The sequence below is a fragment of the Musa acuminata genome, chromosome BXJ3-7 (genome assembly GCF_036884655.1).
Source record: "Musa acuminata AAA Group cultivar baxijiao chromosome BXJ3-7, Cavendish_Baxijiao_AAA, whole genome shotgun sequence".
Taxonomy (NCBI): Eukaryota; Viridiplantae; Streptophyta; class Magnoliopsida; order Zingiberales; family Musaceae; genus Musa; species Musa acuminata.
The window spans coordinates 38,619,230-38,642,582 of NC_088355.1; the positions used below are offsets into that span (position 1 = coordinate 38,619,230).

The 23,353-nt window shown below is 38.5% G+C and overlaps 2 protein-coding genes across 4 annotated transcripts; both read left to right on the forward strand.

The window, feature by feature from the left end:
- Positions 1-1,538: 1,538 nt before the first annotated feature.
- LOC135643127 (KH domain-containing protein SPIN1-like) lies at positions 1,539-13,241 on the forward strand. 2 transcript variants are annotated; one of them, XM_065159738.1, is made up of 7 exons: positions 1,539-1,954; positions 2,065-2,153; positions 4,035-4,186; positions 5,726-5,842; positions 5,916-6,032; positions 6,439-6,582; positions 12,892-13,241. In XM_065159738.1, exons 1-7 carry the CDS (start codon positions 1,875-1,877, stop codon positions 13,033-13,035), a joined length of 843 nt encoding a protein of 280 aa, XP_065015810.1. In that variant the 5' UTR covers positions 1,539-1,874; the 3' UTR covers positions 13,036-13,241. The 2 variants fall into 2 exon arrangements, with proteins under 2 accessions (XP_065015810.1, XP_065015811.1); XM_065159739.1 differs by having other exon boundaries at positions 5,729-5,842.
- A 4,378-nt stretch (positions 13,242-17,619) lies between these two features.
- LOC135584918 (BTB/POZ domain-containing protein At3g08570-like) lies at positions 17,620-22,739 on the forward strand. Of its 2 annotated transcripts, none has more exons than XM_065158434.1 (4): positions 17,620-17,718; positions 18,331-18,397; positions 20,090-21,235; positions 21,719-22,739. In XM_065158434.1, the coding sequence occupies exons 1-4, from the start codon at positions 17,639-17,641 to the stop codon at positions 22,250-22,252; spliced, it is 1,827 nt and encodes a 608-aa protein (XP_065014506.1). In that variant the 5' UTR covers positions 17,620-17,638; the 3' UTR covers positions 22,253-22,739. The 2 variants fall into 2 exon arrangements, with proteins under 2 accessions (XP_065014506.1, XP_065014508.1); XM_065158436.1 differs by lacking the exon at positions 17,620-17,718 and adding an exon at positions 17,736-17,889 and having other exon boundaries at positions 21,719-22,737.
- The last annotated feature ends 614 nt before the right edge of the window (positions 22,740-23,353 follow it).

A 23,353-nucleotide genomic window follows, 5' to 3' on the forward strand; every position in this document is an offset into this window, starting at 1 on the left:
GTGGATGAAATTAATCTACCATGAAGGGGGATTTAGTTAATCATACCATGATGAATTTAATGTACGAAATAATACTTATATTGTCTGATTCAGCTTGGAAATTGATATATTGGCTTGATGGATTTTAGATCCAAGTCAGCCCGACTTGCTCGCATGCTTCCAGGCGAGCCCCCCACGTGCGCCATCTCGTGCTCTGTACCCACCGAGGAGCTCAAAGCCCCCTCATCAATGTCCTCAAGGTCTGAACCCTCGACATGTCTCTTGGCACAGGGCATTGTCCTCTTCCGCTTCCCTCACCAACTGCTCTGACCTCACTAAATTTGAAACACCACAGGGAGTGCTCGAGGTAATCGGTGGTTTGGGGTCAGTAACAGCGTGAGGAGAGGGGAGAAGATGATGATGGCACGTGTGGGCGGGAGGGTTTACAGAGGGAGAGAAGCTTTGTGGGCAAACCCCTACACATCTGTCCCTGACCCATCTCAACGTGCCATGCCGTATGCTTTTTTCTATTGGACCTCCAGGGAATCCTATGCTCTTGTTCTTCCTCTGTTTACTGTGCCATTGTCCTTGCATTTAAGGACTGCATTTGTGCTCGCATGTTGACCGACAATGGTTGTAGTTCATGTTGTTCTCGCTGTATATTTGGTAGAGTATCGTAGACTCTGTGTTTCAATTGTTGCCTTGGCTCTGAAATGTTTTGGGAACATACTTCCCAACTACTGGATTGATGTGCCATCCACTCTGCTGATGGTAATTCTCCACCTTTTGGATCCGATAATTGACAACAGCCCTCTCTCCATCTTAGATGGACATTGTAATGTCAGTGGTGGTTTCTTGGATTGACATGTGGTGGAAGAAGATGCATGACCGAGGAAGGAATGAAACAGTAGACTGATGTGATTTACTTCTTCCCCCTCCAGACTCAAATGCTTTAGAGAACAATTAAATTGACCTAGGTCATGTCGATGATTCCTGGTTGAGCGTCGCATCTCATGGTTGTTGTAGCTGAGTGGGTTCATTTATCACCTACATGGTGACTTTGTCCCCCATACATTTGAAGGTTAGCATCTGAGCCAGGGATCATCTCCTATGGCTGAACAATAGGGTCTTTGATCCTATTGTAGTAACCTTACTTCCTTGATAAGAGAAGGCAAGCATGGAAGACATGATTTTATTGCTTCATAGACCATCTCATGTTGCTGGTACTTTATAAAACCTTTGTTAGATCAACCATTTACTGGCCTATAAGTAGTCATCCCTCAATCATTTTAGAGATGTCTCCTTGAAGGGTACATGTAGTAGACCAGATTTTATGTTTTGACTCTTCAACATTTAATGTTTGGGAACCATAGTGATCATTTGTATTTCTTTTCAACTAAATCTTTCTTCTCACTAGACACAAGAAAAGGCTCCTGTTAAGAGCCTTTGTTATTTTTATTGCTTGAAAATGGCTGACAAGCTCATCTTGCTTGCAGGATATCAAATGACATAGTGGAAGAACAAACTTATATGATCTTTTCATGTACAAGAATCACACTTTCATCAAGATTCTAATTTGCAACCCCCCATGCACACCTTTCTCTCTCTCTCATACTGTAAAAGTGGATATGCCTTAAAACCCATGCACCTATTTAAACCTTCTTAGAAGGATCCATAGAGTCACTCATTAAACTTTTACACAACCCTTTTTCTCCTTTGTATTTATATTTCCTGTGAGCTTCAGGGTTGCCTGCATTGAGAAAGGGGCAGAAGGCTTCCTCTAGCACCCAAAACTGCACCTTTGCTCCATCTCAGCTCCTGCCCATCCTTTTCCATCATTGTTTCTCTGATTCCTTTCATTCTTTCTCTGCAACACCTTTATCCTTTCCACCAGCATGTCTGGCTTATATACTCATAGCTTCTCCCCTGCTAGAGCCGTCTCCTCAGATATAAATAGCACAGCAGATATAGACAGGTATAGAAAGAGATGCAGAGAGTTCTCTTATCTCTTGTCTATAATTCCCAGCTTTGTCATGCCAATTGATGTTTGTAAATCTTGGGTTTCTGTTCTTGTTACTCTTACAGCCGGTACTTGGCGGAGCTGTTGGCAGAACATCAAAAGCTTGGGCCTTTCATGCAGGTTCTTCCTATTTGTAACCATTTGCTGAATCAAGGTCAGTGCTTACCAAGGATTGTTTGTGGTTTTCATTGAGATTCTTGCTTATTAGGTGTTCGGTCCTTGTTTCCTCATCTTTGGTGTTGTGGATGTCAAAGAATTTGACGAGACGAACTTTCACCATTCCCAACTTATCAAGATCGGTCTTGAAATGTATATTTCTTGTATTCCTTTTCACAACTATCCATAGAAGTGGGAAGAGATGCTTCTTTAGGCTTAGTTTTTCTTAACTAATGACTTTGGCATCTTGTTTTAAAAGCTGTGTTTGAAAAGCATGCTGCAAAATTGATTCAAGTAGTTTCTGCTTCTTTCTTTATCCATATCAATATCTGTCAAATTTATCTTGTTCTGGTGTGATGCTGCCTTTATGCTTTTCTTGCATTCAAGTTTTGTGGGGATGTTTTTGAAGTTGGGAAGCAGTGAATGCCAAAATTAGTTAAGAGTTAAAATCAAAAGTGAAAATGAAAAAGCTGGAGGGTTATCATCTGAGTATTTCTTATTGCAGATAGCATGCAGGTTTCTAGTGTTCGAAAAATTGTTTCTGAGATGGGGCTTTAGACTGTTAATTGGGACAGATGACTTCCTTCTAAAATGAGAGGCTATTTGATAGGTGTTTTTTATCTGGCTGTTTATTTTATGGCTTCTGAGGAGGTTCTCAAGTGAAAGTTCTTATTCTGAGGATTGTAGCTCCACTACTTTTAGAGTTATTGCAAATATGTATTGTGCAGATCTGTGTGTGTGTCTTATCAGCAAACCTTTGTTTTCCCAATCATTACGCTGGCCATCTATTGTGATTTGTGCTTCTTTATGTAGCCCCTCCGTTGTTGGTTAACCAGAAAGGAAATAGTTGTTGAGATTATTAATTCACTGGTGAAATAATTATGCTACTAGGATCAAAGAATTCATGGCTGGTGAACGGTAACAAGGTAGGTGTGCCTATAGTGTTATCATAAAGCAAATTTTGATTGTAAACAAAGGCACATATTCCATTTCTGATTACTTACTGGAAGGAAAAAAGAAAAAAGAAAAGGAATAGAATGTCTAGCAAGATATAATCTTTAAGTTAGTAAATGATGTCCTGAGTATTTTCTGCTTGTGCCTTTTCTCACCGTTAGGCTCTGAGGGCATTGTTTCCAAACTAACATCTTAATCCATAAAACATAGTTGAATTTACACTTGTCCTATGGAATTTTACTTTTGATCTAAATGACACATGATGATCACACAACAATTTTGATGCCCCTTTCCATCTTAACTATAATCTTTGGGAATTTCTTGTCCATCAATTATAACTATACCCTCAATATTTTCATCCTCTCAGTTGTTGTTTGTAAATTCATCATATAGGGGATTTTCTTTCTTAGGGTTTCAATTCAGAAATGTTAAGTCCAGGATCTAATATTGAGATATAGCAATCGAGATGCCTCGATTCTTTTTTCTTCTTTGTCTAAAACTCATAGTTTTTTGGTTTTAATGTTTTCTATTGGTTAGCTATTTCTAATGGTTAGCTATAAAATATGAGATAATTGTCTTGCAGCTTCTTTGAGATTTTGTGGCAATTGGTAAATAACCAAACCACATGATATTTGTGGGAGCATTGTCGTAAATCATGTTCATGCAATCTTTCAATGAGTTCTGCATGAATGGTCAAGCATTTCTTTTCTTTTTAGGATATCTTTTTCAAAAAAAGAACATTTTGAGATAATATTCTTCCTTATAGATTATTTGTTATTGATTTTTTGATGAAAGGCATATTATCTATTATTCATATTGATTATTGATATTAGTTACAAATGGGAGGGGTCGTAGTTATTATAATAGTTCAACTTTCATGAATGTTATTGATCTGCTCTAGAGTTTGATAAGCTACTTGTTACAGAGATTATACGAGTCTCAGGAATTGTTCCCAACCAATGGTTCGGTGACTGTAACCGACTGCAGCACAGAAGTCCCAGTCCCATGGCTACTCCATTCCTTAATTCCGATGCTGGGGGGACTGATTTTGGTGTTTGGAGTGGATACCCACAGGAGGTAGATACATAAGTCTAGTTGTATGAACCATCATATTTGTATGCATCTTATATATTTATACACTTGAGCTAGGTAATCTGTATCTTGTTTATCTGGTTTTTCAACTAGAGATAATGTAATGTTCTTTTTTTCCTGGTTTTCTATAATTGTCTTTTTGACAATGTTCCTTGGTTATAGTGTTTGTTTCCATCAAAGCCTGACTGGTTCCCAGGAAGGTTTGGAGAAGTTGATAACAACTAAAAATCTGCTAGCACTTATGATCTTGTTTTACATATTGAGTAGAAATTTCTGTGCCATTTCATGACATTTTGAATTTGTATTTTTCATGATGAATTAGGAAAATCCAATGTGATGCTCTTAATAACAAAAAAGAATGGATCCACTAAGGTGACCAACAGTTGGTTGAGTTACTGGCCTGTTTCTTAAGTGCAAATGTAAATTGTTTGGGACTAATTTCCTTTTTTATTCCTTTGGGTGGATACAATAACAATAACAAAGCATAAAGTCCCAACCCTTTGGTGGATTCATAACTTATTTATGCTTTTCAATAGATATCTGGTTAGCTATACATTTGTCAGAGGCATAGCTCATTTAGCTTCTTGCAGAAGCATTTCATAGCAAAAATTTAGCCAAAAATATTAATTACTAATGGTACTCTATCCCACTGCAAGGACTGTTCTCTTTTTGCTGTATGAGTAGGTTCATTCACATATGTTGGGGTGGTTTTATAAAACACTTGTGTTCTATTTTGGCCACACTTTGAAAGGTATGGTCGTGCCAAAAGCTTCTACAAGATTTTTTTTTTTCATGTTGAATGTATTTTGATATAGGCACTTATGAGCACCTTAGGACAATTATTAAAATTAGAAAAGATCTTAACGAAAGCTTGTTGCTTTGCAGCTCAGTTAATTGTTATTTTAGCTGATACTTCTTTTTTGTGTATATAATATCATAATGAATGACAATGGGGTTCATGAGCATGAGGTGATTGTAAAAGAGTTGTATTAATAAAATGATTGTCAAAATTCTGTAGGCATTAAGTTATGTTATAAGAAGACTGCAAAAGTTGAATATCGGGTTCTATATTTCTTATTTCGTTAGTGTATTTTTTTTACTTTTAAGATTACATCGAGCTACAAAGTTAATTAATATTTTGACTTAGCGGAGCCTCTATTTCTAGTCAGATCACTTGGAAAACTGCTGTATATTATCAAAGAGAATGGTGCCACCTTCAGCATTTTCTACTCTGTGCTTTATTTAGTCTGATTAAATTCATAATTATGAGAAGGTCAGATACCTGGTTGTTAAAGACAGTGAACAGATCTAATTACTGGTTTCTCTCATATTTACTCAAATATGTAGCTGATACCATTATAAGAAAACCATATATGAGCTGCTGCTTAGTATTGCAAAATTCCTGTTATGTAGTTTTCCATTTTTTTCAATACCCATGGTTGTTTGGCCAAGTGACTGTAGTAAATTATGCATCTTCTCAAGTTGATCTTCTATCTTAGCTGATAAATCTAATTTATCCTTAAGAAGGGATTAGGTTTTCCACAAAGATTTACAATGGATCAGCGAGGAGCAACAGGTCCAAGCTCATGCATTATAAAGAAGATATTACGCTTAGAAGTCCCAGTGAATGCCTATCCTAATGTATGTCTTTCATTTCCACGCCTTTTACATGCTGTTCTTTGGTCTGTCATTCACTTTTTTATGTGTCATTTAGTTCAATTTTGTTGGGCGCCTTCTCGGACCCAGGGGTAATTCACTGAAAAGAGTTGAAGCATCAACTGGATGTCGTGTTTACATTAGAGGAAAGGGTTCAATAAAAGATCCTGTCCAGGTAATGAGAATTAGGCAATATTTTGCTCCTTACTAAATTTGTTTTGCTACCTGCTCCCTTTTCTTACTGGTATTCCTACAGAACTAGGAATATAGTATACACTATAAGTATATTCATAGTTTTCTTTTATTGTGTCTATGTTTTGGTTTTTAAATAATCTTGGTCTGCTTCCATGCCTTCAACATTGCAATTTTAAATTACCATGTCAAAGGCCTGTTCCTTTTGTTTATCTCTAACTAATTTTTGAACTATTTAAGTAATACGGCAGCATTCCTCTTTCTGGACAATTTTTTTTTGTTTGTCCTTCTAGTTAGAAGGATAAATTGATACCTATGGCACATAGCACATAGTTTTTCCTCCTGTATTTGTGCCTATATTTATCTCGATTACTTTTCTTGCTATAAAGGAGGAAAAACTGAGGGGAAGACCAGGTTACGAACACTTAAATGGTCCATTGCATATATTGATTGAGGCCGAATTACCAGCAAATGTCATTGAGACTAGACTGAGACATGCACAGGAAGTTATAGAAGAGCTGCTGAAACCAGTGGTGAGTAGTTCACAGAAAATACCATTCATTCACATGTATACTAAAGCTTTATTAGACATTGATCAGACTATCTCTATACTCATTGCTATTTGAAGTAATTACCATCAGCTTTTGTTGTTGGTTCATGGTTTCATATATGATAACCATCCATCAGCACTTAAAACTTCAACTGTAATCTAGATATATACAAAGGTTAGCTTATCTTTTATGCTTCATTATTAGAAAATCATACAGACCAAGATTATTGAGAGCTTTTTGGAAGGCAAAGGGAACTATCATGATACCCTGAAAGTTCTGACCTGGAATTAAAATGAGAATGACAAATTCATTGTACTTACGTTGATAAATTTACTTTAAGATCACACAAATTTTCTTCATTATTTTGCCTTCTAGGAGTGATTAACTGACTATCATTTGACTTCCAGGAAAAGGAAAAATCTTCCATTACTGAAACATTCTTAGTGTAGAATGAAAATTTTAGCATATAAAGCAGATGCTACAATATGTGAATTTTAGATCATATGAACTGTTTGAGCTTAGTTCACACTATCATGGATTTGATGATTGCCCCACAATTGCAACACGGAGTTCATCAGTTGATGATACTGTTTTAGGGACAAAGCACAAAACCTGCAACAGATGTCGTGTATAGCAAAACTACATGTAGAAATTTATTGAAGTTACAACCCGTATTATACCTTTTGAATATTCATTTATTAATTAACTTGAAATATAAACAAAAGATGGTACAGGGCTTATACACTAATATCAGTGATCATTTTGCCTCAGTGATGTAGTGAAGCCAAAAGATTGATATATTTCAACCATGAATTGGAAGTTCAACCATCTAATGCACTAAAGTGTCATACGATTGAGTCCCTTTTCCCCACGATGTCATGATTCTGAGTTCCTAATATTTGTCAGTTGACAGTTGCAACTGATAACATGCATCAGAAGCAAGAGGACTACCATTTTACTGAACTGTATCTTCACAGATAAATGCACAACAATAGTTCTTATAGTTTCTTAGCAGTGTGTGCACAACACTTACAAGGGATGTGTTCATCACTGCATGTTCCAATTTTTAGCTTTGCTGATCAAACATCCGTCAAGAGCTAATGCCAATACCCTTTTTTTTGTTTTATGACCAATAACAATCAATCACTTAAGACTGTTTGTATCTGAATGTGCACCTTGTGCACAAAAGATATAAGTGAATGTCATATTTGAATAGAAGATCAGGTTTTCTCTCAAGGAGGATAGTATCATCGCAATCATTCGACTTTTACTGGCACAAATATAGTAAGTCAAGTTATTGTTTACTAAACACATGCTAGTTGCATGCTAGCATGACAGGTATCATGTTATGCCGACACGATGCAGGCATGTTCAAGATCGCATGCCGAGGACTGCATAGGGCAGAATTTGATGTGTGCCGGTCTGACACGGACTTAGCTGGATTTGCCTAAGTCGTGCGGCACCCTCGCGCGTCCGTCCGCAAAGGTCAGCCTCCCCGAAGCCTCCCATTGTCCCTTAGGACCACCAAAAGAGAGAACGGGTTAGAGAGAACGCCTCCAACGGGATCCACAAGCAAACATCTCCGAAAAACACTTCATAGACAATGCAAATTACAAACAGACTTTACAAGCTCTGAACAGTGGCACAATAAAGGGTAAAATGGTCCATTACAGACCGAAAAGCTCTCGCACGTGTCTACATGACACAACCTTTATTTACAAGCCTAAAGAGGCCACCAACCCAACTAAAATGGGACTATTAAGCCTTCGGCCGCCCCTTTACATTCTGTACAAGGCATGAACATGCCAAACGACACGGACATACAAAAGCATTACATCAAACACCTTGTTTAGAAGTTTGTCCGTGACATTCTCCCCCACTTATCCCTTCGACGTCCTCGTCGAAGCCTTTGTGAACACTGCAACTCTTCGCCTTTGCTGAGTCTTCAATCTTCTGCTCCAGCTGCAATGCGCCTCCTGGCTCCCAACTGCTCTCCGCTGCTGTTTTTTGAGTAGTCGAACCTTTGATCCGCCATGCTGCTTCAACTCGCCAATGACTCTGACTCTGGTGTGGGGTTGGCTGAGTTGTGTTGATCCTCGTTGATTCCTGCGGATCCACCAAATGAAGGAAAAGACCATTCTTACTGCGCCAGTTTCTCAAAATTTCCACATGCTGCTTGAACTGGGTGGATGCTTGTTGGAGCTTTAACGAGCATCGCCTCGCAAACTTCTGAAGTTTTGGGTCCTTCCTCTACAAAATCTGCTTATTGACTCTTCTTTCAGTTAGTTGTCACATCCAAGTAGGTTTGCATCACTTCCGCTTTCGATTGGCATTTCGTTGGGAAATGAAGCGGACAATCTACTCTCAGTAGCACTGATCACCGTTGGTGAGGATTTGACAACTATTGTCTTCCATTATCTTCGAAGGGTCTTTGAACTTGTGCAGAGCTCCTCTGCTGGATAGATAAGAGAACTGGGGTACTCGGTTTCGCCCATTATCTTAAGAGTTGAGAAGGCAAAGGTTACTTGACTTCGCCCGCCTCCTCGAGGTTGTACTTCATGCATCGAGCTGGTTACTGGCCTTCGCCTGCTCTTTGCTCACACTTCTGAAGCACTTGAAGTGTTTGCACTCCTTGCGTTGAGTTAGCTACTGTGATTCACCTTCTCAATGCCATTGAACTTCTGGAATGCAGGAAGTTTTCACCCCAACTTGGAGTAATTCTCTGATAGATGAGGTCGCCTCTGGGATTGTACCATCTTCTCCATCAACCCTGCCGCCTACTCCACTGAGTAGCAAAGGTACAGCACCACGTACTGCCTACTTCGTTCCTTGGTCGTGCACTCTTGCATGACCCGAAGTCCTTCACTTACGGCTATCTTGATGAGAAACTTGTTGACACCGGTCTTACGAAGTTTCTTGGCCTCTGCCCTTCAGCCTTTGTCTCGGTACTTGGAGATTGCCTCTGTATGCTCCACCTCCTCGGCCCCTTTCACGACCAAGCGCTCTCCCTCCGTGAGAGCAAGGGATCAATGACTTTCACGGAAGTCCCGCCTCTGCGGTACCATGGCGCTGCCATGCCCATGGCCCTACTATCCGTCGCCTCGCATCTACATCCCTTTTCTTCACAATCAGTAGATATGCCTTCGTGACACTCCTCTGAGTCCACCTCCATTCTCACTGATTGCTTGATTTTGGGTAGCTAAGTCCCTCTGGACTTGTCGTCGCTTCCTCGCCCCTTTCGACCTCCTGCTTCAACACCTCTGTGTTCTCCAAGCAGTCTGTTTGGTCGATGGAAAGACATACTGCAACTCCCATGCATGGCCTCTGCCATCACATTGTAGGGTTTGCACCGATTCTGTTCTCCTTAGCTTCCTTGGTAGCAACGTTCGCTTACTCGACCTTGTCCTCTGACTTGTCGGGCTCCCTTAAGCGAATATGAGCTCTGGAGCAGTCCAACTCTCCAGCTGCTTCGATCATACCTCTGCATGATCAAGTCCCTCTCATGGGACTCACTGGTACTTGCATTCGAACTTTTCCCTTGGTGGAACCCAGCCCCCATATGCTGATGACCAAGGTTTTCATCCGATGCAAAATTCGGTGCACGCCCGGAAGACCCGCCTCTGCGGTACCATGGCCTTCACTCCTTGAATCCATAGCCCTTCTTGCCGTCGTGTTGTTCACTAAAGCGGAGCTCCCAGTAGCTCCCGATCATACCTCCATATGATCTAGTCCCTCCCGGGACTGTGTCGTGTGTGTCGCATTGCCACGAACTGTTCCACCACGATCCGCTGCACCATGTCGCCTCCTGGTGACATCTCCATTGCATTCTGATCCTTGTGGAATAAACTCGAATTGTGAACCCTCCATGTGTGGCCTCTGCCAATACATCGCAGGGTCTCCTCCACCTTCGATTTTGTTCGCTCCTTTGGCAATCGACCTTCATCCACCCACTCTTGGGTCACACCTAGATGAAGCACCACTCTAGGACAGTCCGTCGCCTAGTAGCTCCCGAAGTCCACCGACTTCACTATAGTTTGTGCACCATTGTCTGGATCCTGGGCCTCTGCCCCTACCAGCACAATCTTCGCTACGCACTGCTTCCTTCATGGCAACTTGAATGGCAACACTGTGGCATATTCTTCAAGAGTACCCGCCTCTGCGTCCTCTTGCCCCGTGCTAAGGCCTTTTGAACTCAACTTCGCCTCCGCAAATTGAGTCGCCTTAGTTCCTCCATCAAATGCTCCTCCGAGATAAGGTGCATGTGCCCCGAAGCTCCCTTCGTCTTTGGCACCATGCAAGATGAGTCTGCTCCGTCAGAAAGAAGGACCCATGGAACAACATGATCTTACTCTTGCCTCTGCAAGAGTTCATGTCCTTGACCTCTGTCTAAGGAAAGCACTGTGCCTCTGCTCCACGTTCCAACTTCTATGCTGGCTCCCTTCATGCGACTTGAGTACTTCGCCAAGTTACACCCAAGTTGCTCCGCTCCTCGTTTTTGCATTGAGTCGATGGTGGCCCTCGCGCCCACCATTCCACGGGTCAGCCCTCCCTTGAGTCCGATCTCCACATCGACTCCAAGTGTGCCTTCATTTAAGTTGCTTTAGGTCGCTCCCCCACTTGATCTCGCAATGCATCCACCAATGCATTCTCTCGAGCGAGATCATGCGACAACTCCTCGCCGCTTGCTCAGTCCATCGAGCTTCGTAGAGTTGTTGTTTGTGAGGTACTCCTCCTCAACATGTGAAGTCCATCTCACATGATTCTCCCTCTGGAGAGCTGAGACTTATCCCTCCTGGATAGCTGTCCCGTTGGAGAAACATCTCTCTTCGTTTCGGAGATCACCATCCCCTTGGACTACTCCGATCTGCTGAACAAACTGTGCATTGTTCTGCCTCTTGCAAACGCACTTGCTAGATTGCGCCTCCACGTCAATACAGCCACCGCTGCACCCCTCAAGGTCTAGCAACATGCTGAACTCGTTGCACACTTCAGCCTCCTCCGGACGTATCCTTCGCATGCCGAAGAGAAAGTTTCAATGCTCCATGGCGCCGAGTCTCGACCGCCTTGGGATGGCCACGAACATTCCATCATCCGCATACAAGCCCATGCATGAGTACCGAATTCTTCGAGTTAGCAATTCCCCTCACCTCTGTGAGCTTTGCACAACTCTTTCGGTCGCTGAGCAACTCATTCCACTTTGCATGGTCTCGACCTTTGCCAAGCGCCTCGCTTGCCTTGAGCACCATCAAGTAAAGTTGTCAACGTTGAGCCGTAGCTCAAACTCAGCCATCCCAACCTTTGTGCGCTCCAGATTCTTCCAAGCTTGCCTGTTCTCGTGGTGCCTCTTGCGCGAAGGGTTGGCCATTCCTCTGAATGCCAATCTCAGATGCCCGCTACTCTGAGCGACTCTTTTCCCTACATCTCCATGCCCGTTTTCCCTCAAACGGTCGCGCGTGTGCTGACTGCCCTCAACGCAGCCCCGCTAGGTCCCCCACGTTTGCATGTCAAGTGTTTCTATGAGTGCTTGTCCCGCTCTGATACCATATGACACGGACTTAGCTGGATTTGCCTAAGTCGTGTGGCACCCTCGCGCGTCCGTCCGCAAAGGTCAGCCTCCCCGAAGCCTCCCATTGTCCCTTAGGACCACCAAAAGAGAGAACGGGTTAGAGAGAACGCCTCCAACGGGATCCACAAGCAAACATCTCCGAAAAACACTTCATAGACAATGCAAATTACAAACAGACTTTACAAGCTCTGAACAGTGGCACAACAAAGGGTAAAATGGTCCATTACAGACCGAAAAGCTCTCGCACGTGTCTACATGACACAACCTTTATTTACAAGCCTAAAGAGGCCACCAACCCAACTAAAATGGGACTATTAAGCCTTCGGCCGCCCCTTTACATTCTGTACAAGGCATGAACATGCCAAACGACACGGACATACAAAAGCATTACATCAAACACCTTGTTTAGAAGTTTGTCCGTGACAGGTCGGCATGGAATGTACCAACACAAATGTATGGAGATTTGAATGTCCAAACTTTATACATGGGAATTCAATTATTGGTTTCACATTACAAATAGTGATTTATCTTGTAAAAGTGCTTCTTTTTCTTTTTCTCTCTTTGCTTAACCTTAGAACTCCTCTTTCACGGTCTTGCCTTCTCCTGCCATTTGTCATTGAAACATGCTCATTTTTGCTAATGCCGATCTTTTTCTAGATGGTTTGGTTCTTTTTTGTGCTGATCTACTCTTTTCAACCTTGTTATAATAAATTTTTATGCTACAGGATGAATCACAAGACTATTATAAGAGGCAACAGCTTAGAGAATTAGCCTTGTTAAATTCAAGTTTGAGAGATGACAGCCCTCATCCATGCGGCAGCGCTTCTCCATTTAATAGCGGAATAAGAGGAACAAAAACAGGACAGTAGAATCATTTACTCCTCTCTGATGGTCTAGAAAGTTTCATTCAACCTACTCTTTGCCTTGTCATCATTTCCTTGTAAAAATGGTCTTCTTCAAAGGAGTTAAAATGTGGCCACTTTATTGTTTGTTCTACTCAGTCATCTTCAGATGGAAAGAAACTATCAAAGTCTCCTATGTACCATACATAAACCTAAAATATTCTTTTCATTCATTTTGTGTGGTTGACCCTGATCTGCAATCTGTCACAGATGAGCAAATGAACAGTGCCTTTGTTATTTTAGCAACTTTGATCTTCATGTCAGAAACTATGATATCTCTATTCTTTCTTACGGTGATCATATTGTGGCAGTATTAATATGCTAAAGTACATTACTGCCAAACTTCGATTCAGGTGCTCTTTCCTTGGAATGGTGGTCAATTGAGCATGCCCATTAATTGACTTCAAACTTTAAATTGGTGATCATTTTTCTTAATAATGTCTGATGATCTTCTTGATGTAGTTCTTCACTGTGTTATTTTACTCCGTGAGCAAGAGTTTGATATTATATTTTATTAATATAAAATCATGTTTCTGGTGCTGTGAAAACTATTATGCATATGTGTGAAACTCTTATTGGTTACTGCTTTGTCACATGACACAAAAAGTATTCTCATTGCTGCAAACATTGTTCAGAAGACACACAGCTAACACATCAGCAGAAGCCACAATGAACAGGAAGAATGTGTCCCTTTGATGTTTTAGATCATCTTCCTAGGCATAATTTGCAAGCTATTGTCATTCTCCTGAAGCATTACTGTCTTTTTATCTATTTAGTCTATCTTATCACTACTTACCGGTGATACGAGGTTCCTTGCGTAACATTAATGAACTATTGATATCATCTATATTTTACTTTTGAGTAAAATATTGATATATTTAATATTCACTCAAAATTATTTATGGGGGATTAATACCATCCTCGTGGAATAATATTGCTACATTTAGGTATACAATCCTAAACTACAAAGATATCAAAAATAATATCATCATATTTTATAACATAATTATTCGAAGTAGATTGGGGATTATTTAAGTTTCCTAATTATATATGTCATTTTCTTAATGTCATTTATAACTAATTTCTCAATATAAATTTATAAGATATTAGTCTATGCCACTTTCATGGTTATAAGACTAATTCAATAATATAAAATATAAATATAAAATACAAATACACTTCCATGATTATAAGATAAAATATTTATTATAATTTATATATCATAAATCTATCATTATATGCTACTTTGATAGATACTAATCAGATAAAACTTAAGGATATAAGTTACAAATAATATTCACTAAGTATCTTTTAGTTTAATTTATGCCAAAAAAAATTAATTATAATAAAATAATAATCATGATGATTATTGAATATTAATCAGCATAAATAAAAACTCATAAGATAATTTTAATATTCACTAAGTATCTTTTAGTTTAATTTATGCCAAAATAATTTAATAATAATAAAATAATAATCATGATAATTATTGAATATTAATCAGCATAAATAAAAAATCATAAGATAATTTTAATTATGATAAAATACAAATCATGTATTTATGTGAACAATAAATATTTTTTCATAATCTTAAAGATATACCTATGAATAACTAAATAAATACCTAAAAATAATAATTGGAGTTTAATTATTATATGTAAAAATATGTCATATAAGAAAACTATAAAAAATATAATTTATATTTTTTAATTCTATATAGAACCTTAAATTAGATCGGTCAACTCTATTTAATTAGGCAAGCCCAAAATTAGGCTAAATATAAGCCTAATTAGGTAAGTCAAAAATTAAAGTTGATTAAAATTAAAAATTGATCAAGATTTGATTTTTCTTAAATTTTTATCAAAACTTGATTTATTGAATCTAAATCCAATCAAGTAGTCAAAATATAATTATAATTAGGTCCGATCAAAATATTTGATTAAAATTAAATTATATTGGTCAACTTTATAATTGAGGACACAAGTTAAAAAATTTTAATTTCTAAAGGACAACGCTATAATTTTGTTAGAATATATAATAGAATTATATAACTTTTGAATGGTATAATTATCAAAGGATATAAATTAGAATCAAAATGCTTTATAAGGGTAACATTATCATTTTAAAATTAAAACCCTAATTCTCCTTCTATAGTCGTTGCGCGAGGCATGCAATCATCGTAGTGCATGATCATTGCCTATGCACCACCTGTTTTTACCTATGCGTTGTTTGCTACTGTATACAATGACGATAATACTTATATTGTCAATTGATGACCTCTCCGATCATCGTGCAATGTTGTGCCATCGTGCCCATGTGAAGATGTGCACATGCATTGCCTATTGCTGTCTACAGCTACAACGATATATATATTGCCAACTGACAACTTCTCTAGTCATCGTGCGATGCTGAGCCACCGTACCAAGCAACACTATGCAACTACTACAAGGCTACCACACCCTATAGTACTTTTGTTGTATACACAGTCATTGCTTATGATTAGGTTGATAACTATCGAAGGTCGTCGCCCTCAACAATACTGTCATCAACAGCTATCAATAATAGTTCATCGATCAAACGCAAGAAACCTCGTATCACCAGTGAGTAGTGATAAGATAGACTAAATAGATAAAAAAGATCGACAGTACACATGGATTGTTAAAGCATTATAAATCAAAATCGAATAACATCTTTTTGTAAATAAATAATACTAATAAATAGATATAAAGTATTTGATTTGAGCTCTAATATCAATTGGAAGCATAATAACTATAATTACGCTACTATTATGTAAAAAACCTTAATACTAAAAATTAAAATTAAATAACAACATATCATATTATGTACTTTTCAATGTAATTTAGAAAGCTTATATATGATCGGTAGACATATTGTTATTGAACTATAAGGAGAACTAGACTCGTATTCTCTTCTCTTTCTATCGTTCATAAGACCATTATAAATAATATATTAGGGACTAGGGAGATTAAGAATATTTATAATTTCAATGGTTGATTGTATATATATATATATATATATATATATATATATATATATATATATATATATATATATATATATGAGAATAAAAGCTCTAAGATAATAATAAGAAGAGTTTTTTCCGTGATATCCTAAGAAATTCTATTATAATTAAACTTTCTTTATTAATAATCATTATCAAAATTTAATCAAATTTATAATATATCTTATCTAATTAAATAAAATTATATAATTAAAAAAAATTACTCTCAAAACCATACGTTGTTGGTTTTATGTAGATATGTGTCTTATGGATAAATCTTTGTTGTGAGTTCAAACAAACAAACCATGGCCGGTGGTTGGTCATATATATATATATATATATATATATATATATATATATATATATATATATATATATATATATATATAACTTAAAAAAATTATTAGGTTTTTAGTTAATAGTATCCTCTTAATTGATTTTTATGTAAGGACATTTCTTTTTGTTATTTGATGAAAATATCCCTTCATCCTCTATCAATGGTCACGCTTCTTTACTTGTTCTTCCCTATTAGTTATAGGAAGGAGGATGAGAAAGAGAGAAAATCGCTCACAATGAGAGTAAAGGCAATGAATGATATCACTTGCGATGGATGGAGGGATGGCGATATGTTGATGAGAGTGGATTGGGGAGGGTGAAAGAATATTTTAATCATATTAATAGAAAAAAATCCTTATATAAAAACCAATTATGGGGACAACATTAGCTAAAATCTTGATAGTAAAAACTATTTTTAAAAGGTAAAATTTCCTTTGGATGTATTTATCCTACTTTTGAGTTTTCATGTTATTGAGAAATTTGTCCTCATTTTCGCAAGTAATTAAGCCTATTTTTCTTGAGGCACAAAAAGTGGGTCTCCTAATGGGTCTAATTTTGATCGTCTCGTTCGTCCCATCGATTCAGTGTTGGGCCTGTGGGCCTCGTCAATTACGGGCCCAAATCCAACCCAATCCCACATTCAAATCTCAATTTTGACCAATCATTTCTCGGTCAATCTGCCCCGACCGAATCGCAGTCCCGCACCAGCCTTAACGCCAAAAGCTCGTCCCCGTCATTTCCACTAAAAGGCGAGGCTAGTCGGGGGCGAGCGAGCACGCTTTCCTGTGCCGGCGAGCCACCCAAATCCCACGCTTTATTTGCTTCTTTCCACATAAAATACTCCGGTGAACAATAAAGGACAGAAAAGAAGCCTCATCGCATGATTGCCCTCATCGTGTTCCGTGCCACGGCCTGTTCCCATCATTCCTACGTAGCCCCCATCTTATCGGGTCGGATCCACCCACTATTCAACTCCGAATCCAACCAAATCACCAATTGCTTTCGGACCTTACAGCGAATCGAGTTTTAAGAATCCGTACCCGTGATCGGTCACTCCAGTGCAAAGATGAAAATAAATCGAATGATGAGGGCACGGATGTAACTTTAGCCGTTACAGGTCGTCGTCTTTACCCTCCTTTTCTTTTTCTTTATAATAATTATTATTCATTAATATATAGTTATGCATATGAGAGAGAGCGAGAGACCGGAGCGATGTCGGAGACCGCTTTCCCTTTCTCAGCGGCGAAGCTGGCGACCTCGCCCCGGTTCTGCAACCCAATCACTACTAGAAGGTGACCGATTCCTGCCTCGCATTCGCTCCTTTGGTTTCTTTTCGCGGTTTCTTGCAAGTGTTGGAGGAGTTCTTTGAACCCCTACTGTCCCGGTGCTCTGTAACTTAGTTCGTGTTTTTGGGTTTCCACTGGATTCTCATCGAATGTAGTGGTTCTTCTCGGCTTTCCATGGTGACTCCTCGAAGAAAAACGTCAATTTTAGGGCTTTTTTGGTTGCATTCCTCTCTGTGTGTAACGTATGATGAAATGCCAGAATAAAGGAGGCAGTTTTATTCTGGTTTAAGCTTTCGATGCATTCTGCTTATGACTTTTATGAATACTATGTAGGTTGTGTCATTTGTTCTTGTAGATCAAGTAAAGTTATAGTGTTTCACATTCTTTCTTGACTACGGATGAAACAAGTACTATCTCCATATTTGAAAGCTACAATTGCTTGTTCTACATTTTTTAAAGCTATTTTACCATTTATACTGCTCATTTTGTAATATGACTCGTTCTCCCTCTCCTTTCTCATTAAACGAAAAAGATGAGCATATGAGGGTACTGATGAATAAATATTAAAAAGAGTTCCCTTTTTTTTCTTCATTGTAAAAGTCGTGATATGCTCTGCAGGATATTTTCTGATGTAGCTGGAGATATAACCCTTTATGTTGATGGACAATCATTCTTATTACACAAGGTATGGCAGCCATTTATCGTTAAAAGAGGATCTTAAGCTGCTTTAATTTTGTTTATAGAAATTTATCTGTCTCGCTTATTTTCTATGGATGGTGCTGATGTCGTCACGAAGCTCATATAGCAACCTGGATTCGGATGTATATACTCATAATAGATGTTCTTATGATACCATCTGCATCCCCCTAAGTCAAACATTTTGTCATAAAGCTCATATAGCAACATTTTGTCACACAACAATGCAAAATTACAAGTTCGTCTAATGTGGATAAAGCTGAAATCAGAGTTTTCTTTTTGAGCCATCCATTCGTGGAATGTCTCTTCACGAAGTATGCAAAGAAAATAACGCCATCCAAACTAGATAAACAATCATATCAAAGATAGAATGCAATATGGAGCTTCTGATTTGTAAATATACATAATAAGTCAAGGTGTATTAAATGGTCCTGAAGTGTGGGCTAAGGATAAAAGGATCTGCAAACTATAATTTCAATAGCAGAAGAAATAATTCTGGTCTTGTACAAATTAACAATCTATTCCCAGTGCTTTTTGTTCGAGATAAACTTGGTAGTTGACTACTTTGATGGCTTTTAATTATCAAAGAGATGCTGAAGTACAGAATATATACTCTAGAAGTAACTGAGGCTAATATGATTAGTTGGCCAGCCACTGTTTCCCAAAAGTTTAGGAAGTACAAGAGGATGGAACATGACGAATAAGCTCTGGCATCTAGTCTTCACGTATGAGATGAATGTAGGATTAATGGGATTGGGAGGTGAACTTGAGTAAGAACATAAATTCATATATGGGTGAATTATTGTTTCAAGAAGGGGAAAAGGTAGCGGGAAAAATCTGCAATCTTAAACACGATCTGCTTTAGTACCATGATAAAAATAAAAACTAGTTTCTTTAGAGTTCTCTACTCTGAACATTTGACTATATTACTGATAATTGTTAATACGTCTGATGTTCCTACCATTTTGAAGATTGTTAAACTTTGAGGAATTTCTTTTTGTTTCCTTTTCTCCCTGCTATTTATCAGTGGTCATTGGAATCACCAACCTGATCGTCTGCAACCATGTCATGACAGCGTACGATTTTAGTATACTGAAAAAGTTTCCTATTTTCCTTCCTCGTGTCTCTCCTAATAATTCCCGGCACACTGTCTCTGACATCCTCACTCATCTCTCATGATCAGACCCTTTTGATCACTGTCAACTTCAACATGCATCATTTTAAGCAAAGTAGAAAAGAAAGCATTTAAGACTTCGAAAGATGGTGTGAAGGCTTTAGAAACATGATTGCACATGCCATGTTCTTTGTTACCTTGTGCAACAAGCTGACACACCCTTGACAATTGTTATTTAATTGTATTGGACAGAACGAGGCCGATGCCACAACATGCTGATTGATACGTGCCAGACCAAGCCAAACTGATGTTGCCTGTTTTTGAGATTAAAATCCTTGCATCGTGTCATTTTGTTCTTCTCACAAAGAGTTAATAGTCTTTCTTCATGTTTGCTTATTTCTAACCTTGCTCTTTATGTGCTTTCTGTGAAAACATCTTGTTTTCCTGTACCACAGAAACATTCAAGGTTTTTAGTTTTTTGTTAGTCAGTATAAACATGTTTCAATGCATAAGCTTGGCACTTGGTGCCTATTGAAATTTATACTAGTTTCACCTGCAATTTTGTAGTTTCCTTTGGTTTCACGGAGTGGAAAAATTCGGAAAATGGTAATGGATTCCAGGGATCCAGATCTCTCCATGCTTGAGCTTCATGGTGTACCTGGGGGAGCAGAAGCTTTCGAACTTGCTGCTAAATTCTGTTATGGCACAAATTTTGAGATCACTGCAACTAATGTTGCCCATCTCCGTTGCATTGCTGAATATCTGGAGATGACAGAAGATTACCAGGAGAAAAATCTAATTGCTAGAGCAGAGACCTACTTAAGTGAGATTGTTGTGCAAAGTCTTGAGAAGTCGCTTGAAGTTTTATGTTCATGTGATGGCCTGCATCCCATAGCAGAGGAGGTTGGTATCCTAGATAGATGTGTGGATGCAGTTGCAATAAACGCCAGCAAGGAGCAGTTGGTTTCTGGTTTAGCCCGCTTGGAATGTGATGATGAATCTGGTAAGTTAAAGATGCATTGCCAGGACTGGTGGGTGGAAGATCTTTCGGGGCTAAAAATTGACATTTATCAGCGAGTTATTGCTTCCATGAGGAGAACTGGGGTCAGATCAGACAGCATTGTCCAATCACTAATGCATTATGCTCAAACTTCTCTAAAGGGTATTGAAAGACGACACAATTGGGAGTCTGGCGTTGTTGTTGGAGACAAGCAGAGAATGATCATAGAGGCTCTTGTTGATCTATTGGCAACCGAGAACATCACAACAGTTCCTCTCTCCTTTCTGTTTGGGATGCTAAGAATGGCAATCGAGTTGGCTACCAGCCTTGGCTGTAGGTTGGAGCTGGAGAGGAGAATTGGGTTCCAACTGGAATTGGCTTCACTTGATGACCTGCTTATTCCTTCATCTCAGCCAAACAATTCAGTTTTTGATGTTGATACAGTCCATCGAATGTTGGTAAATTTCATCCAAAGGGTTGAGGAGGATGACTCTGAAGATTCATCTCACTGTGGATATGAATCTCTGAGCATAAAATCTCCAAGTCACAGTTCCGTTCTGAAAGTAGGGAGGCTAATAGATGGATATCTTGCAGAAATTGCACCAGATCCACATCTGAGTTTGTCAAAATTTATGGCAATAATTGAACTCTTGCCGGATTATGCTCGCATAATTGATGATGGTCTCTATAGAGCTGTTGATATCTACTTGAAGGTAACTATCTAATTCCATGCATGTATGTAGAAATGTGTATGCGCACGTCAGTTTATTCGAAAGAGCATGCATGAGTGTGAATCTGAAACGTATCTTTTTTGTATGTGACCTTATGGAATGTAATGTGCATATTGATCTTATTTTTTGTGCGAGTACTGCAAAGAATCTGCTTTAGGCTAAATGTAGGTCATAGTATTCGGTTGAATCTGGTTTTCCTTCATTCTGACAGGCAATATGATCATTCCATTTTTGCACGCCTATGAATCAAAATTGTAAAATCAATGTTAATAATGTTGGTATATGCTGCTGTGTATGAAACCACAGATGCAATTGCTTCATTACAAATTCATATAGAAAATACAAAGAAAAATCAGTTTTGCTTTCAGTTTGTTTGTCTCCTAATGAAACAGTAGAGCTTGTTGTTGTTGTTCTTCACCATCTCGGTATGTGATCAATTGACCAACTTTCGATGCCTTTGCTTAGGCCCATCCATCACTGACAGAATCCGAATGCAAGAAGCTGTGCAAGCTTATAGACTGCCAGAAGCTCTCTCAAGAAGCTGCCAACCACGCTGCTCAAAACGATCGGCTCCCAGTCCAAATGGTCGTCGGCGTCCTCTACTTTGAGCAGCTCCGCCTCAAGTCTGCCCTCTCAGGAAACTCGGGCGATGGTTCCTTCTCCCAGAGGATCATCAGCAGCAGTGGTGTACAGAGTGCTGCAGTCTCCCCCAGGGACAATTATGCCTCCCTCAGGAGGGAGAACCGAGAACTAAAGCTAGAAATCGCCAGGATGCGTGTGAGGCTTAGTGAGTTGGAGAAGGAACAAGCATTCATGAAGCAAGGGATGAGGGACAACAGGTCGCAAGAACACAGTAAAGCATTCCTTTCATCCATTTCGAGAGGGATAGGCAGGATAGCCATGTTCAGCCCATCTCAAAGGAAGCATCAGAAAAGCACAAAGAAGGCACAAGTATCGGATACCAAGTCGCGAAGACGACAACGGCAATCTACCTCGTGAGAATGCTGGGGAAGCTAAAGTACAGTGCCTAAGGTGATACTGGCAAGACACAGTATATGGAGCAGAGAGATAAATCTTTCATTAAACTAGGTGCAAGGACAAAGAAATGCTGTAATTATTTGCTCTTATGATCCTAAGCCATTCCTTTTTTATGTCTTCCTAATATATGGAGGATAAAATTATACTGTGAGAGTAGGTAATTGACCTTGCCAGCTCAGAGGAGCATTTTGGAGTGGAATGCTTTTGCTTGCTTGAACTCTCTGGCATTGTAGTTGTAAACAAGTGAACAGATGCAGCTGCAGGTCAAAAAAAGGATGGTTTGGGAATTGGAAGCATGGGATTGTGTTGTTTGTAAGGGTTTTGATTTTACTTCTTTTGATGAGTGTGCCTTGAACTTGTCTCACCCCTTGTTGGGTGTGATCTTGCACTTGATAGACCTCAGAACAAGAATTCTGGGTAGGATCCCATTTGACCAAATTAATATGTAATTGATTGATTGTTGCAAATGATAAGAGTGAATTATCTCGGTTTAATTCCACATTGGACATGGGAGGATAATTGAAAAGCCTTAGAAGTAGGTGTATTATTCCTAAATTGGTTTAAACATCTTATATCACTGGTTTCTGAATGTGACAGACAATATCAATGAATGTGATATTATTTTGGATGAATGATTTAGGTTTGAATCAAATTAATAAATTGATTCATGTTAAGAGTATGTGAATGAAGTTGATTAGTCCTAAAGATATAGATAGGATTTTCTCTTGTTGGTAGTGTTTCATTTTTTTCTGAGACAGTCAAATTTTTCTCAAAATTTATTTTCTTAAATATTATATCTGAAATATATAAGTTCCTTTAATCTAATTTATCATATGTACACAATAAATATGTTGTTTAATCGTAATTATTTTGTATTGATTACACGAATCTTTTTCTATCATTTTGTTGGCAATTCAATATCACTATTTAAATAAATTGAGGGTATTGAATTTTTTTTATAAAATTTAATAAATACTTTTTTTAATCGTCTTTTCTATTTCCTTACATTACTATTATTTCTTTTATATTTTTCGGTACGACTTCGGTTACGACTGGCACACG